This window comes from Chanodichthys erythropterus, chromosome 7 (genome assembly GCF_024489055.1).
Source record: "Chanodichthys erythropterus isolate Z2021 chromosome 7, ASM2448905v1, whole genome shotgun sequence".
NCBI lineage: Eukaryota > Metazoa > Chordata > Actinopteri > Cypriniformes > Xenocyprididae > Chanodichthys > Chanodichthys erythropterus.
In genome coordinates, this window is record NC_090227.1 from 38,816,747 (window position 1) to 38,833,780 (window position 17,034).

The window sequence follows — 17,034 nt, forward strand, 5'->3', positions numbered from 1 at the left end:
TATTTATCTGATACTGATACAAAATTAACAGTTGATACAATATATACAGAGAGAATATAAAGAGCCCTGCCCCTTTGATCGCAAAAGTGAAAGTGCCCTTTGAGGTCGCATTGTGGTAGTATAAAGTTAACGTTAACTTACTTCTGTGGTAATTTAATGGTCTGTACAGTGCCGTCTCAAGTCGAACAAGCTTCATTGAGGATCGCAGCTTATCGTTGCTTAACAACAAATATAGCTGCAGATGAAGAGCGCCAGCTGTTTGTTTACATCCATTTTCAAGATCCCGCGCACAGTGTGTTGCTTAGCAGCGGTCTCAATCATAAACGTTTGTGTTCTTCTCCAACTGTCAACGATTAAAATCGGCTCCAGTCGAAGGAAACAATCGGTATGTGTGTTCAGTTCAGTCTTAGAATGTTTCAGCTAATCGTTAGGTGTGTCCCCGGCTTAAGGTGTCCCCTGAATGTGTCTGTGAAGTTTCAGCTCAAAATACCCCATAGATTTTTTTTTATTCCTTTTTTTAACTGCCTATTTTGGGGCATCATTAAATATGAGCCGATTTATGCTGCTGCCCCTTTAAATCACATGCTCCACACCCACAGAGCTCGCGCTTGCCTTAAACCGTGCATAAACAAAGTTTACACAGCTAATATAACCCTCAAATGGATCTTTACAAAGTGTTCGTCATGCATGCGTCGGATTATGTGAGTATTGTATACTGTTATATTGTTTACATTTGATTCTGAATGAATTTGAGGCTGTGCTCTGTATGCTACACTGTTGGAGAGATTTATAAAGAATGAAGTTGTGTTTATGCATTATACAGACTGCAAGTGTTTAAAAATGAAAATAGCGACGGCTCTTGTCTCCGTGAATACAGTAATAAATGATGGTAACTTTAACCACATTTAACAAGATGTTAATGCCTGCCCTTGTCTAATGCCTTTCATAATGTTGGGAACATGGGCTGGCATCAAAACATGAATATATTTAGAGGCTTTGTTAACCACAGACCTTATTTCAGGCGATTAAGCAAAAACCCATTCAAAAAACCCATAAACTTTAGGACGGTGGAACCAGAAGTCCTAAAATGCGAACTCGCTTCCAGGTTTTGCATACAAAAACACGTCATCTCTGAGGTACTCTATTGCAGGATCTATGACGTCACACGGGCAAATACTTTTGCATATGACCGCCTCCAGAGCAAGACATCGACAATGACAATATCATCGACGGCTGACAATCACCCATTAGAACCCATCATAATCATTGATGCTGTCTACACTGATACAGTATACAGATGACATACTCCATGAGTTTGTCGACAACATGGAAGAGTGAAAGAATGTTCGCTTTGACGCATCCAGTTTAAACACGTGATCTTTCCAATGCGATTACGTAATGCATGGTCCATCACAGAGCAGTGCAAGATGACCATTTGTGTTTAAAAAGTATATACATTTTTTTTTTTTTTTTAAATTACTGATTGTTTTGCTAGATAAGACTCTTATTACTCGTCTAGGATCGTGTAGAGTCCTTTGAAGCTGCATTTAAACTGCAATTTGGACCTTCAACCCGTTGATCCCTGGTGAAGCCCACTATATGAAGAAAATCCTGGAATCATGTTTTCCTCAATAACCTTAATCTCTTTTTGACTGAAGAAAGAAAGACATGAACATCTTGGATGACATGGGGGTGAGTAAATTATCAGGAAATTTGAATTCTGAAGTGAAACAGTCAAGTCAGGTCTCGAGACCCCTGAGATCTGTTCCAGTCTATTGCGTTACATCCAGCTGCCATTATTAATTAATTTTAAATTGCATAATTTCATATTTAAACCATTTCACAGCATTATTTCTGCCTCTGTGCAGCATAAAAGTGTTCACTTCTTATTATGTAAATGTAAAATATGTCACTTGAGAGACAGCTTCTGTGCCGCCTTTGTAATTTTGTTTCTCAGTTAAAGTGCATCTACTCACAGCTGTCAGACTCGCATTGCTATTAATTTCCAAAACAAGTGAGCCAGAGGCAGAGATAAATTTCTGGATATAGGAGTAAACATTAATATCTCTGTTCCGTCCTACTGCACATACTCTCTCTCACTCTCGCTCTCTTTGTACCGCTGATGTAATCCCCTAGTTTGGTCCTGACGTGTTCTCTACTCCAGCCAATAGCATCGTCCCTGCACCATGACATGGGTAAACACCAGCCACGCACTAGTGAGGTTTCTCTTCATGAAACATTCAGGCCTAGCACACATTTTAATCTTTAATATCCCGTCCGTAGCAACAGTGTGGAATGATCGGTGAGCACACAGTGTGACAGCTACTCGTCTCACACACACATCCACAAACAAACACATGCATGATGAGGAAAACACATGCCTGATATTCATGCTGTGCAGCATTTAAAGTGGCACTAATAAACCAGCAGAGAAAGAGCAGCTCAGTGCGTGAACCATATTCCCGGTGTGAGTTTGTCACAGACGGTGTGTCTTCAGCTGCACTGGTGCAGTGATGACAGCGCAATTCTGTGCCAGAGAACACACTGCACTGCTCCGCTGCTGGGACAGACTGTCTCCTTTATCCAAGTCATATCTCTTAACTACAATTTACTAACCGGTGGAATGAACTTCAGGGCTAAACAATAAACATTTTTTTTCTGCTTTGTCGGTTGTGCCAGTAGTTATAACTTGCTGTGATTCGGCAATAGGCACGAGGCCGTAGGTAATTACAGCGTGCTGATATGCAGCCATAACGCACGGCTATGAGTGTGATATTGCGTTTATACACCAGTTCGACGGAGTGTGTAAATTAGGGGTGTAACGGTTCACAAAATTCACGGTTCGGTTCGATACGATACACTGGTGTCACTGTTCGGTTCGGTACGTTTTATCACAACTATGCAGTGTTTTCAGCCACATAACGTTCTTTAACGTTCATTCTTTTAAGATTTCAGACATTGATATATGCATAAGCACCATTAAAACAATATATTTAGAGTTTATAAAATGCACACTGATGTCAGACATCAGTGGAAGGAGCAATAACAATCCATTCATATACAATTTGCCGATATTTATTCATATCAGACACACATAATGGGCCTAAGTAACTATAAAGTTTACTCTATTATTCTTCCAGTTCACCAGCCACTTACTTGCATATATTTCGGGAGAAAATGATGAATTCACCTGCTGTAAATCCGACTGACAGGACTCTGTGAACTGCAGCGCAAACTAAGATGGCGGCGCCTATCTCGCGTTATAGATCAAGATAAAGATCATTTATAAAGGCTTTTAAACGACAAAACACACTCACTTACACATATTTGAGGATCGGAATATCAGATAGTTGATAACATGGTAAGTAAGTTTGTGAATATTTTAAATAAACAAAGAAAAACAAAATAATAGCGATCCATCTGTCATACAGTGTTATTGTTGCTGCGCTCAGCGCTAATGACACGCAAGAGGCGTCGCTATGGAAACATTAAAGGCAAACGTTCTAAAATAATGGTTGCATTAAAAAAAAACCTCACTCTGGGGGTAGATTAGAATATTTTAAACTCACGCTCGAAAGAGATAAAACAAAAACAGCTCCTTATAAAAAAATGAAAATGTTATATAGCTTACAGGGAATCCAAAGTGCACCCAAACACCAGACCTGTTGGTTATTTGGACGATCTTCTATTTCTGGTCTGTTAAACCTTTAAACACATTAGCCATTTTGCAAAGAGTCTTCAGCGCGTACTGAGTGTGCGAGCGCCTGCCTGAGTAGCCACATGTAAATCAAACGCTCCAGACGCCCCAGACGCGTTCGGTTTGAACGCAGCATAACATAAACGTATAAGTTGGTGTTTTTTTTCTTCGGGGGTGTCAGGGGCGTTGCCTGTTACGTCGTTTGGGTTATTGGGCTACCTTGTTGAACGCATAACATTATATTTCACAAACTTTTTTATTTTCCAAATGTAATTAATTAGTCCAACGAACCGTTCGGTACATAATGCGTACCGAACCGAAAGCCTCGTACCGAACGGTTCGATACGAATACGCGTATCGTTACACCCCTAGTGTAAATGAATATGAGATGACAACGGAGTGTCTTTAAAACCATCTTTTGTGCAGAACTACTTCCTTCCGCTACGGATCCAAATCTCAAGTTGATAGTTTGACCAAAGCTCTGTTATTAATTCTAAAACGTCACTTTAGAACTAGTAAGGAATGTTCAATCCCTCCATTGAAACTCATCTTATTTTGTACAATATTAGAGAGAGAGGGATCGCCTGAGTGAGCATTAGTGTCTTACTGTATGTAACATTCATTCTTCGGGTCGTTGTCCATAAAATTATATTATAAAAATCCATTTGAATGTCCGCTGAGGAAATCGATCTTTGTATTCTTCCTTTTTACAGTATTTTCCATAACAGCACTAAAACAACGTCCTTTGTTTACAAAAGCCCTTTTCAATTTGAAAGTTTCTTGCAATTGAATCATTCACTCGTAAAATCGCCGCCAACTAATGCCGTATTAATGTAATTATAATGTAAAATAATATTTGTTGAACAACAATATTTAAATTAACAACAATAGCCATTGTAAATGACAAAGGGAAATAAACACACTTGTACAATGCAGTCAAACGAACAAAAGCAGTGCTCTACAGGAAGTTAAATATAGCCTTAATATTAAATTTTTAAATTTAACATAGCCCAATTTGATTTGCTCAGGAACAAGTAACAGATTTATAAAACCAAAGATTGCCCATTTTATGTATACCCAAAATTAATTAATTAATCTCATGTGTAACCACTATAAGAGCCAGCGGCAAATCACCGAAGCACTGGCCGAGACTAAGGTGTTCTCAGCGGGTACACGAGCCCTGAATGGCTGCTGACGGCCTGGAGCTCGCATCTCCGAAAAACGTCTAAACAAATTGTAAAATAGGTGCTATGATTAAATATGAATCACATATTTCAGGTCTAAACAACTACATTCTCACCTAAAAAACTCTTAAAACTACAGTTCGTGGTAGTATTTGTAAAAAATAGATTTGCTTGGCCGCCATGACAGTCGCTTCAAGCGGAGTGATACAAACGGTGAAAAGGTAGGAGTGCTGTTATCACTAGAATATCACACGGCTCTTAACCAATCAGATTCGAGAACCAGAAAGAACTGTTGTGTGTATGTGTATATGTATTATTCAGTTTTTGCATTCGAAGGTTAATTTAGAATTCATAAAACACATGTACTTAATCAACATAGCTCAGTAGGATCCAAAACCTTGATGTCAAATATTAAATGATCCTTGATGTCAAATATTGACACGTTCAAACATATTTTCTGAAATTTTAATTACATCTATTTATGGTTTATGTGATGGCTCCACATGCTACAGATTCCAATGAACAACCCTGAACTCCAATCCTTCGCTAACTGGCATTTATAAACAAGCCGCACAGCATTTTATTCAAGATTAGTATACAGTATATCACATAAGACTGTAAAGTTAGTGAGAATGCAGACACTGACTGAGTGAAGTTTGGATAGAAGCACTAAAATCAAATGCTGAAAGAGAGCTATACAAAGAGCTCATGACGTAACGAAATACGGTTTTACAGAGAGAGAATCACTAAAGGAGCACTTTAACCAATACAACAAAGACAGTATATGGTCTGCTCTGAAATCCAGCCAATGAAACGAGCCAAACTTCCTCAAAAGAACAAGCCAACCAATGAAATCACCAGCATTAAATTACAAGAATTTCCATGCAGAGTAATCTGGACAAATTCTTTTGGAACACTTAAACATTATAAATAAACTGAAAAGGACATCAAGATTTAGATACTAGACCTAAATATTGCACAAACTGTTACATTACAAAATCTCAGAGGGGTGTGACAGAAGCATCAGCAGGGCTGAAGAGCAGCCGGCGTGGGAAAGAGAGAATGAGGTCAGGTACGGGGGAAAGACAGAGAGCTTGAGGTCTTTGTATGACGTCACTGTCATCCACATTACTGGCAGGTTTCCATTACAAGCCACTGTTGAGAAAGGTCAATGTGAGAACAACAAGATTCCATCCATTTATTTGCAGTGTAAGGACTATTTGTCTATTGTTACAGTGTGTGCAAAGGGACATCCACACTATTTGCCAACACATTTGAGCATGTTGTTGGGGAGTCACCCAAGCAACTGTGAAGAACCCTGATACCATTTGAGCACACAGCTCACTTTCTGAATTTCAATAAATTCCTTCTGTTTGTAAATGTACAGACTATATGTACACTCTAAAAAAAAATGGTTCTTCAGCGGTTCTTCAGCGGTTCTTTGGGGTGGTTAAGGTGCTATATAGCACCGCTACCTTATAAAGAACCAGTAAAGCACCTGTATGGTTCTTCAGCGGTTCTTCAGTGGTTCTTCAGCGGTTCCTTGCTGTGGTTAAGGTGCTATATAGCACCACTGCCATACAAAGAACCTGTTAAGCCTCTGTATAGTTCTTTAAAGGTTCTCTAACTCTCTTATTCTCTTAGTTTAGTTGGGGAAAGGATTAAAAACAACATTAAATTACAGTGTATTTTCTAAACATAACCTGGTTCTCAACCTTTTTGTCCCCAAGCCCCTCTACACTGTTAGTGAATATGGGTGTAAGTTGGATTGCTATAACTATTTGAGTCTGATTACTTCGTCTTTCTGCGAATTGCTCTCAATATTATAGTAGGCTACACTCAACTGCTCAAATATCTCACTTTCAGCCAAAGGATAATTTCTCTTTAAGGACCCCGTGACAGACGGTTTTTTTTTCTGACGTCATGACTCACGAGACTTTCTGGAGTTTTCTGCTCGGCCGCCATTTTCTTTCCCCTGGACTCGGATGAAATAAGGTAGGTTGGAAATGTTTTAATTAATATACTCGAAAATGCAAAGGTTGAACATGTGTTTTAGCGGTTTAGAGTTAATTAGCGTTGTTTGTGAACATGAATACTAACGAAATCGTAACTAACCGAATTTTTGAATTTTCGCGGCCTGCAGTAACGTTATAAAGGTTAGCGCTAATTGAATATTTCTATTCTATACAAGATGTTGCATTACTTGTTTTATTCTATAGAAATGTATTGTTGTAGTGTTTGGACCATGTAAATATGTCTCTAAATAATTTTTTAAAAGAAACGTCTCCTTTACCGTGTAAGCAGCGCGTGCTATTTGAAATGATGCGGGCAGGAAGTGCGTGGGGAGCGGGAGAGACGCTCGAGTCGAGGCTGAGGGGATCCTCGCATTACAATTATTGAGTTTAGGTTTTTAAAGTAATGTTTGTCAGTTCTTTTAGTTGTCTTTTTTTCACGTTAGCTCTGATTTGTTCGACCAAAATGACGAATAAAGTGTGTGAGTAAAGACATATTTAAGGCTTAACGTTACTTCATTTGACTAGCGCGAGGTGTTTTTTTTAGTAGAATGAAATGGCTGAGTATTTACACTACTAATTAATTACTTGTACTGCAGCAAACAAGTTTTTTTTTTCCATTTATAAACACTGATTCCCCTCTCCCTTTTAGGATCTAAAGCTCCTCAATGTTTGACGACTAAGGACACTTTGCAATAACTTTACATGGTAAGTAATTTCTATAAAAACGGCTATAATTGTTAATAGATAATATGAATTACCAATGTTTGACATGTTTGAATAAAATCCATCTAATGTGGTCTATTGACTTGAATGTCATCCTCATTAACAAACTTTAGACTAAGAATTATCCATTCCAAAACATTCATCAACTCCCTCTTATGCCATCTCAAATGCATGCGACTTTTTTTCTTGTTGTTTTGTATTAATTTTTTTTTTTTTTTTTTTGACATTAAATTAATCAAAGTTCCAGCTAAAAATCTTTACTGTTCTACTGAAGAAAAAGTCAACTTGGTTGGCCTGATGGTAAGTAAATTAACAGCTAGCTTTCATTTTTCGTGAAATATCCCTTTAATCAAGAATGATTAAATATATTAGGGTGTAAAGCTAATTTATTAATTGATGCATGTCTTATTTTCAGACTTATAATTATATATTATAAATTCATAATTTTAAATGAAACCAATGACTGATTCAGATGCATTTCTTAATTGCAAATCTGTAGTATTTTAGCACTGACGAAGGCCTGTGTGCTGAAACGCATTGGAAAAATAAAGAATTGATTTTTTTTTTTAGCTCCTTTGTATTTATTTATTTATTTATTTATTTATTTGTTTGATCCCTCAACGCCACAAGTGTTGCTGGTATTGTCCATAAATATATTAATTGCAAATTTGGCCAGTCATTAATATGAATTATTTTCTTTTTCTTGTCCTTTGCTATTGCATATCTGCAAAAATTTGATTTCCTATTACAGATTATTGTGCTTTTTTTTTAATTAAGAAAATTAATCACAATTGCTTTATCACAGGCTGAAAACATTCACCTGAGAGAAAGTCCTGAAGACCTCATCAAGGAGTACTTTCTGAGTTGAACGTAAGAATATTCTATTTTGGTTTATTTTCAGAAAAATAAGTCTAAATTTGTGTATTTTGTAGTTATGCTAGCAAAAGGTGACCGAATTTGTTTTTTTTTTTTATGTTTTATTTAGGATAACCAGACAGATGATTGAGGAGCAGCTCACCATGGCGATGTTCATTATTTGGAAGGAGGAGAACTTCATGAACCATCTGCTGACATTGAGGGAGTTAAAGTTTTGAATCAACTTACTTCAGTTACATCAGCTTGTGCCCTGCTTCTAGGTATGACATACATCATCAACCTGGCTTGTCCGAAACCCCTTTGATTTACTTTGTATGTATATGTTAGAGCTGCACAATTTATCGTAGAAAGGTCGCAATCTCGATTCAAACACCCACGCGATCCTACTTTATTAATGACAATGATTCGCCTGCGTCTGTTAAACCTTTGACAAAAATCCTACCGGAACATTCGGTGTTCATGCTGCCACTGATCCAGAAACAGCAGTTTTGAACCACACTGAAGTTATTCAAGGATTTGGTTATTTGATTTCTTTCACAAATATTAAAATTATCACATAAGTAATAAGACAAAAGTTTACAGTTAGGATATAAACACTGGACATCAGATAGTGATCAAAATAGAGAAAATCGAAACTAACATGGTGCTTCAAATAACTGTTGTATATAAATTACCTTGTTAAGCCACTAGGTGGCAACCAGTGACATTGTCATTGAATCATTCATTCAATAGATTGGATAAGGTTAAACCCTGATTCATCCAGTAGTGAAACAAGTATTTATTAATGAGCCATTAATATATTCAAAACCATTTTTAAAAATAATTCATTCAAATTAAACATTTTCCGGCAATTAGAGTCCAGCTATTAATATTTTGCTAGAACTAGTAAAATAAATGTTATTTTTAGTTGTCTATTTAGAATCGTGGGAGAATTGCGATCTCTATTTGAAACCAAAATATCATGATTCTCATTTCATCCAGAATCCTGCAGCTCTAGTGTGTGTCTCGTACAAATGTGAAGTTGTATGAATATCCAGTTGTGTTGTTTGAGAATTGCTTTGATTTGTGCAAGGGTAATCACCTTTAAAGGATTAGTTTACCCAAAAATGAAAATTCTGTCATTAATTACTCACCCTCATCATTGGAGGAACAGAAACCTCTCAGACTTCATCAAAAAGATCTTAATTTGTTTTGAGTTCAGAAAAAGCATACGCATAAAATACGAAGTATACTTTGGGCTTTACACACAGTAATGAATGTTTAAAAAGCAAAACAAAAAAGTATTGGGTAAAAGCATCCCCCGTGTTATGCAATGTTGTTTTCGTCAACGATGACGATAACGAAATGATTTCGTTGACGCACCTTTTTTTATGACGATAACGTGACGATGACTAGCTAAAAATGGCTCTAATGTGACTAAAACATGACGAGACGTTTTCGAGTTTTCGTTGACGAGATGAGACGGAACGAAAATGATTATAAGTCTGACGTTCACCATGCATGTCATTTCTGCCTATTTTGCGTGAAATCTGCCGCTTCCTATCCTTGTTTTGGGTACGCCCACCACCCGGCTGCCGTTATGCCGCGCACCAGATTCCACACGACAACACACCTGCGGCTGGTCACTCGCCACACATCTTTGAAGGACCATGGCGGCGATGCCAATAAACAGGCTTGGTGGTCGGAAACGACGAGATGATTTATGGACATACTTTCAGTATAATTCATCAGAAAGAAAAACGGAATGCATAGTATTGGGAGACGACGGTAAATGTGGCCACAAACTAGGTGGGAAGAATACCACCAACCTCAAGCGGCACCTGAAGGCTCATCACGCTGATATTTTTTCGAAGGTAAGTTAACTAACAAGTCACGCTTTTAACATATCATATACATTCAATTTTACTCAACAATCGGCTTGTGACACATTTCATGGTAAGCTTAAGGTTGTGCATATATCTACTGGCGCAAATTTGCTGCTAACTTCAGGCTAATATTAACGTTAGCTTGGTTGCACTAACTCAGGGATGCAAACAGCGCGCTTATCAGCACCTCCCGCTTTTTTCACGTCAGTTTGGGTGACTTGGGTCTGAGAGGGTCTGATTATAAAATTCACAAAGTCATCTGAAGCCATTTCATAGCTTAATGTGAGGTACAGAAGTTTATTTACATCATTAAATTAAAGTTTTTGTGTATTTGTATTTTATGTTTGTTGCTGTTTTTAAACGACTCGCTAGTGTGTGCCTGTTAGATCACACACATCGCAGGGACTATGAATTGGCTTCAAACGCACAATAACTGGAATTTAAAACTGAAGAAACAAATGATCAATAAACTGTTGGACAGATATACGTTACACTAGGAATTGTGCGCTCGACATTTCTTCGCTTTGTGCCGTGTACTTTTAAATGCGCACTTGAGCAGCGCAGCACACTGTGACTCCATGTTGCTTTGAGCACATCATTTTGCACCCGCGATGTGCATACGCACGCGCTTTGTGCGCTCCGTTTTGAAGCGTTTCATATTATCATGGTTTTGCGCACTCAAAGATTATTAAAAGCCTATATTTTTATACATAGCCTACACAATACATTTAAAATGAGCATAATTTAATTGTATATTATTTGTGTGTAGTGTAGGCTATATAAATACATACACTTCTTAGCTCTTGACATTCATATATAAATATAAAATTGTGATATTTGCTGCGGGGTGAGGGCTTCGATAACTCTCTCTCTTTTTTGACCATACATGTGTTTGCATCCCTGAATGTTTGTGTCACTTTTATTTGTTGAACATGCAGGGATTTTGGCCGGGTAGGAAGTGTTGATCGTCATTATGTTAAACCATATTTGATTTCAGTGACAGTCTAAAATGTGGAGGGAAAATTAGCATTTCAGACCGGTTGCTGTTCCCCATGTTTCCCAAATCGAAAAGCTTCTTGAACAAAGCGTCAAAGAAAATACCTTTTGTTTTCTAAACGTAATGTGTTGAAACATGATGATCTGCATAATATATATACTATTATTACTATTGTAATATACAGTATACACACATACACATTTAATTGTTTTGTATTCACATGACATGACTTTTACAGATGTACTTTGTATAGAGAGTAATTGTCTTTGTTTTCTCCTCATCCAGATCCCAGTGACCAGAACTCCTATACAGAAATCTGGTTGTCCAAATAACGACGGGGCACAGACATCTATCGAAACAGCCTTCGCCGCAGGATCTAAGTACAAGTCAAACTCTGTGGAACAACATGTCAAAGAACAAGCGCTCGCTCTTTGGATTGGACGCACTGGTCTACCTGCTTGCACAGTCGAGGATGAAGATTTCATCCACATGATGGAGACCTTTGATAAAAGGATGACCATACCCAAAAGAACAAAAATAAACAACTTAGTTGACAAGATTTATGATGACGAAAAACTAAAGTACAAAGAGCGGCTTGCCAGAGCACGTAAAATAGCAATTGGGCTGGACATATGGACCAAAAAAGGACTTACAGCTTCATTTCTGGCAATTAGTGCATGTTTTTTTTGCACTGTGGTCAACAAAGCACAGCACATATTGTTGAGACTTGTTCAGATCGCACACCCACACACGGCAGAGTGTATAAAACATTGTATTGACCGATGCATAGAGGACTGGGGAATACCACAACACAAAATTTTAACAGTCATAACTGACAATGGAAGCAACATGATTGCAGCATTCAAGTCTAATGAACCAGATGAGCCCACTAGCTCCTACTCCGAGGATGAATCCATCGAGACAGAGTGACCCTGAAGATTCTGAGGTGGCTGTTAGAGAACGCCAGAGGTAAATTACTTCAGTTTGCTGTTAATTTTCAGTATGTTAGTCACTCTTGAGTTATGCTTGTATGTTATAGTCACTTTTTTTTAGCAATTGTTCATGGCAATTTTATTGAATGTCCTTAAAACTATTTATTTTTCTCTGTATTTTTGTCTCTTCTAGGTTTGGAGCCATAGATATGAGTAGGACCCCCTGCGTTGTACACACTCTACAACTTGTGGTGAACATGATCCAGAAAGACACTAGTGTCAACCGACTGCTGAGCAAAGTTAGAGGTCTTGTTAAGCTCTTCCGCAAGTCATCTGTGGCAACTGAGCGACTGCTGCAGATGTGTCAACTAACCCTGATCAAAGACTGCCCTACTAGATGGTCCAGCACATATCAGATGATATCACGGCTTCTCCAAATCAAGGACTCAGTAGTTCAGGTTGCGGATGGGATGAGCTGGGACTATTTACTGTCAAGTGAGTGGCATAAGCTGTCCGCTCTCAGAGATTTACTCATCCCCTTCGCTGAGCATACCCAGTTGCTCCAGAGTGACACACAGTCATTATCCCTTGTGGTGCCTGCCATTCTGGACCTGCAGGGTCACCTGTCTGAGTTCCCCCATGCCCAGGGATCTAGCTTTAAGGACCTCGCTTCCCTGGCAATTAAGATGAAGGCAAACATGGACAAGAGGTTCAGCTGCTTTCTTGATCACACTGACTCCAAGTTTTCACCTCTCGCTGCTGCTGCATGCTTCCTTGACCCGACAGTTGCACCTGAAGCACTCCTTGAAAATGATGATGAGCAAATAGAGGCACTTCTGAGAAGATCAGAAGATTATCTTGCTCAATTGGTGCCACCAGTTGTACGGGAGGAGGAGGCTGAAGATGAGGAGCCAGCGGAGGGAGAAGAATCCAAAGAAGAGCAGCCTCATAACAAGCGGCCCAGATTCAGATTCTTGTCCAAACCAAGCCGGCCTTCCAAGTCTACCATCTCAAAGCCGTGTGTCAAGGAGGAAATCAAGAAATTCAAGGAGCAGTTGTCACAGCCTACAAACCAAGAGACTGCCCTAGAATTTTGGGCTGCACAGGGAGATTATGTTTATCCGAGCCTAAAACCTATTGCCTTAGACCTTCTGGCCATGCCAGCATCTCAAGCATTTGCTGAGAGAGTCTTTAGCATTACAGGTGACCTCAGTCGTGGCCGTCGTAATAGAGCAAGAGTCATTTTAGAAAGAAGTGCTTTCCTGAAACTGAATCGAGGTCAGTAGGCTAATTTAACGAGCATTTAATTTTAAATTTTTTTTTTTACAGATTACTGTGATATTCTGTTTTGGCTTGCTGTGAGACTGCACTAGAGGTAGGGCCCTCCTCTAATTCATTGTGTTAAACCAACGTTGTTTTTATTTATTTAGTAAATTAGTTTGCTTTCTTTAAAGACCAAATACTGTGTTTACAGTATTCAGGGATTATCGTATTCATTTTTATGTTCAACACACTTCAAGTGTCATGTTTGTTTCATACTTTAAATTCAAGTATGCATTCCTAAGAACCTATTCTCAATGCACCTCAGTATTATTTATTTATTGTATTATTTTGTTTCAGAATGTTTGCAACTTTGGAGTTTGTACAAGTTAAAGATAGACAGGGTTGTATGATGTTTGTGTTTACAAATAATATGCATCTTGTTGTTGCACTGGCAGACAAGTTGAAGCACAAGTTGTAGAGCATAAGTATGTGTTCCTCAATAGCTTATATTTTGGGCATGTTGTTCATTGCACTTTAGCAATTTCTTAAATAAAGCAACAATTGCCAAAGTAAGAATGTTTTTATTCCTGGCTTTTGGAGTAAAACTGTGATTCCACTGTTACCACTTTATCTGTGTGTAATGTTGTAGTAGCTCAAAGTTTTTTGCTGTTTAAACTTTAAACCATTCCTTTATTACTGTGATTAATGGTGAAAATAGGCAATGTGCTGAAATTTTAGAAGAGCATCAATTCATGGAAAAAATATAACTTGAAATATGTGGATAAAAGGTTTCTGCCCAATGCGACCATGAAGTACAGCTTGGCAGCACTGCATCTCCATCAATGAGAAAGTCTAGTTTATTATGCAAAGCTTTTAAGGTTAACTGTTGTTTTATGAATTGCAACACTTGTTACAACCTGTCAAACCTAAGTCCATTTCCAATACTTTTTAACCTAAATTAATTTGTTAAAGACTACATTTGTTTTTTACTAAAATTGACTAAAACTTGACTAAAACCTTTTTGCGTTTTCGTCGACTAAAACTTGACTAAAACCTTTTTGTGTTTTCGTCGACTAAAACTTGACTAAAACTATCAAGTTTATAAGTGACTAAAATGTGACTAAAACTAAAAAGCATTTTTGTCCAAAAGACTAAGACTAAGACTAAAACTAAAAGGGCTGCCAAAAACAACACTGGTGTTATGTTAACCTAATGATGTTATTTTGTTGAAAGGCCTACAGTTGGAAGCAGCTGTTCTCCTCTTGCCTGCACTGTTCAAGGTGGACCTGGGGTTGCTGTTTGACATTGAGGTGAGCCATGAACAGGTGACTACAGTGTGTGAAGCACAATCTAATCAAAGCACGAAGTACTTATTGCACATTTTGTTATAATTTAGCTTATAAGGTTTGCCTTTCAAATAAATATGTGAAGATGGTTAATGCTATTATCCCCTCTTCTCCAGGGCCATGCTCAGACCAGCCCTCCTGTCGTCCCAACACCTAAGATAGTGCCTAAAGCCTGCAGGAGGATCATCTCATGCAGTATGACCACATTTTGTTCACGTTGGATGGCCAGTTAATCACAGAGTAGAGTGAGGACATCTTGATGGCACTGGGCCTCCTCCTGTGTGTATATTTTGCGTTTGGAATCGAATCCAATCCAGTGCCCTAAAGGACTGAAAAAGACACTGACCTTTTTGAAGTATGTTGTTTTGAAATTGAAGGATGCAGTCGGACTTCCTGTCACTGTAAAATGAGTGTACAACTCAATCTGTGAGTAGACTTTTGGAGTCAATACTCTCTCTTGCTCCCTTTCTTATGGTTTAAGTTCCAGTTTCTATATTTTTTTTTGAAATCCCGAAGGACAAAAAAGAAACTGCAGGACTTCAGAGCATAACTCAGTATGTAAAAACAGGACTATTGTCTTCAAAAATGTACATATTTCAAGCTTGTTGCATTATTTTGTATAAAAGGGGAGTATAATGTGAGTTTATTTGCTGCTGAAAGAAATAAATTAAAAGGTTTTGAAAGTGTAATGTATTTTGTTTTTCAGTAAGCATTTAGTACATGATTTTGAATCTTTGAAGTCATGATTTGGTAAGAAATTATTAATTATCGTTCATAAAAGTGTAATTTAGAAGCATATTGACTCATCTACAGTAGTACCTGGCATGATAACGGGCCCTGCTAGCTCAAAAAACAATATATGGCACCTCTAATTTGACAAATGTGCTAGAAAACTATAAGAATAGGTGCTATATAGCACCAGAAAAGGTTCCCCTATCATAACGAGCCAAAGAACCACTGCTGGTGCTATATGGCACCTCTTATGGTTCTATATAGCACCATACGACAAGGTGCCATATAGCACCTTTAAAGATAGGTGCTATATAGCACCAAAAAAGGTTCCGCTATGATTACGAGCCAAAGAACCATTTTTGGTGCTATATAGCACCATTTTTCTTTAGAGTGTACTAAATAAAATCTAATAAAACACTGGAATGCTCTACATATTAATTTTATAACTTGCTCTTAACACAAGCCAAATTAATTAAGAATAAAGTAAAAATAGAATAGAAAAATAGTCGCTAAAAATTCTACAAGTGAGCTCAGTCATCACAACATTATAAAGTACAACATAAAAAAATGGATATTAATTTTAAGACTTGATTAAGTTAAAATTATTAATGTTTTTAAAGATGTTAAAGAGAGTAATGCCAAAGGTAATCTAAATGTAAAAACAGGTAATATATATATATATATATTATATATATATATATATATATATATATATATATATATATATATATATATATATATATAATTATTAAGTTAACTAAAAAATAAATATTATAATGTAAAATAATATTATATATATATATATATATATATATATATATATATATTTATGTAGTTATTTATATTATGTATAAATACATATATACACTATATATATAAATTATAAATAAGTATTAAATTAACTAAAAAATAAATATAAATTATAAATAATATTTGTAAATAATATATATATATATATATATATATTTTTTTATTAAATGTAATTATTAATTATATATATACTATTTATATGTATACTATTTATATATACATATATACACATTAATATATATATATATATATCATATAAATTTATATATATCAAATAATATATATATATATATATATATATATATATATATATATATATATATATATATATATATATATATATATATATAAATCTAATACAACTTTTAAAAGTAGGAAATTTTGACATTTAGAATGTATATATTATAAATGTCAAAATTTCCTACTTTTGCTTAAAAATCCTTTAAATTAGTACAAAGGAGTTCTTAAAGTCACAAACAAAGCAAATTCTTAAATATTTCATCTTTTATATTTATTTTATATTTCCCAAAATCCCACATTTTTTTACCACCATTTATTTCCAAGTTAAACATTTAAAAATAAGTTAAAATAAAT

The 17,034-nt window shown here is 36.5% G+C and overlaps 2 protein-coding genes across 2 annotated transcripts in view; one reads left to right on the plus strand and one right to left on the minus strand.

Moving 5' to 3' along the window:
• The window catches only part of LOC137022868 (novel FERM domain containing protein), a 161,488-nt gene that overhangs the window by 124,220 nt on the left and 20,234 nt on the right, over window positions 1–17,034 (minus strand). The gene's annotated exons all lie outside the window — the stretch shown is intronic.
• On the plus strand, window positions 9,340–13,661 carry LOC137023532 (zinc finger BED domain-containing protein 4-like). The gene is made up of 4 exons (XM_067390731.1): window positions 9,340–10,348; window positions 11,643–12,023; window positions 12,217–12,326; window positions 12,483–13,661. Exons 1-4 carry the CDS (start codon window positions 10,145–10,147, stop codon window positions 13,573–13,575), a joined length of 1,788 nt encoding a protein of 595 aa, XP_067246832.1. The 5' UTR covers window positions 9,340–10,144; the 3' UTR covers window positions 13,576–13,661.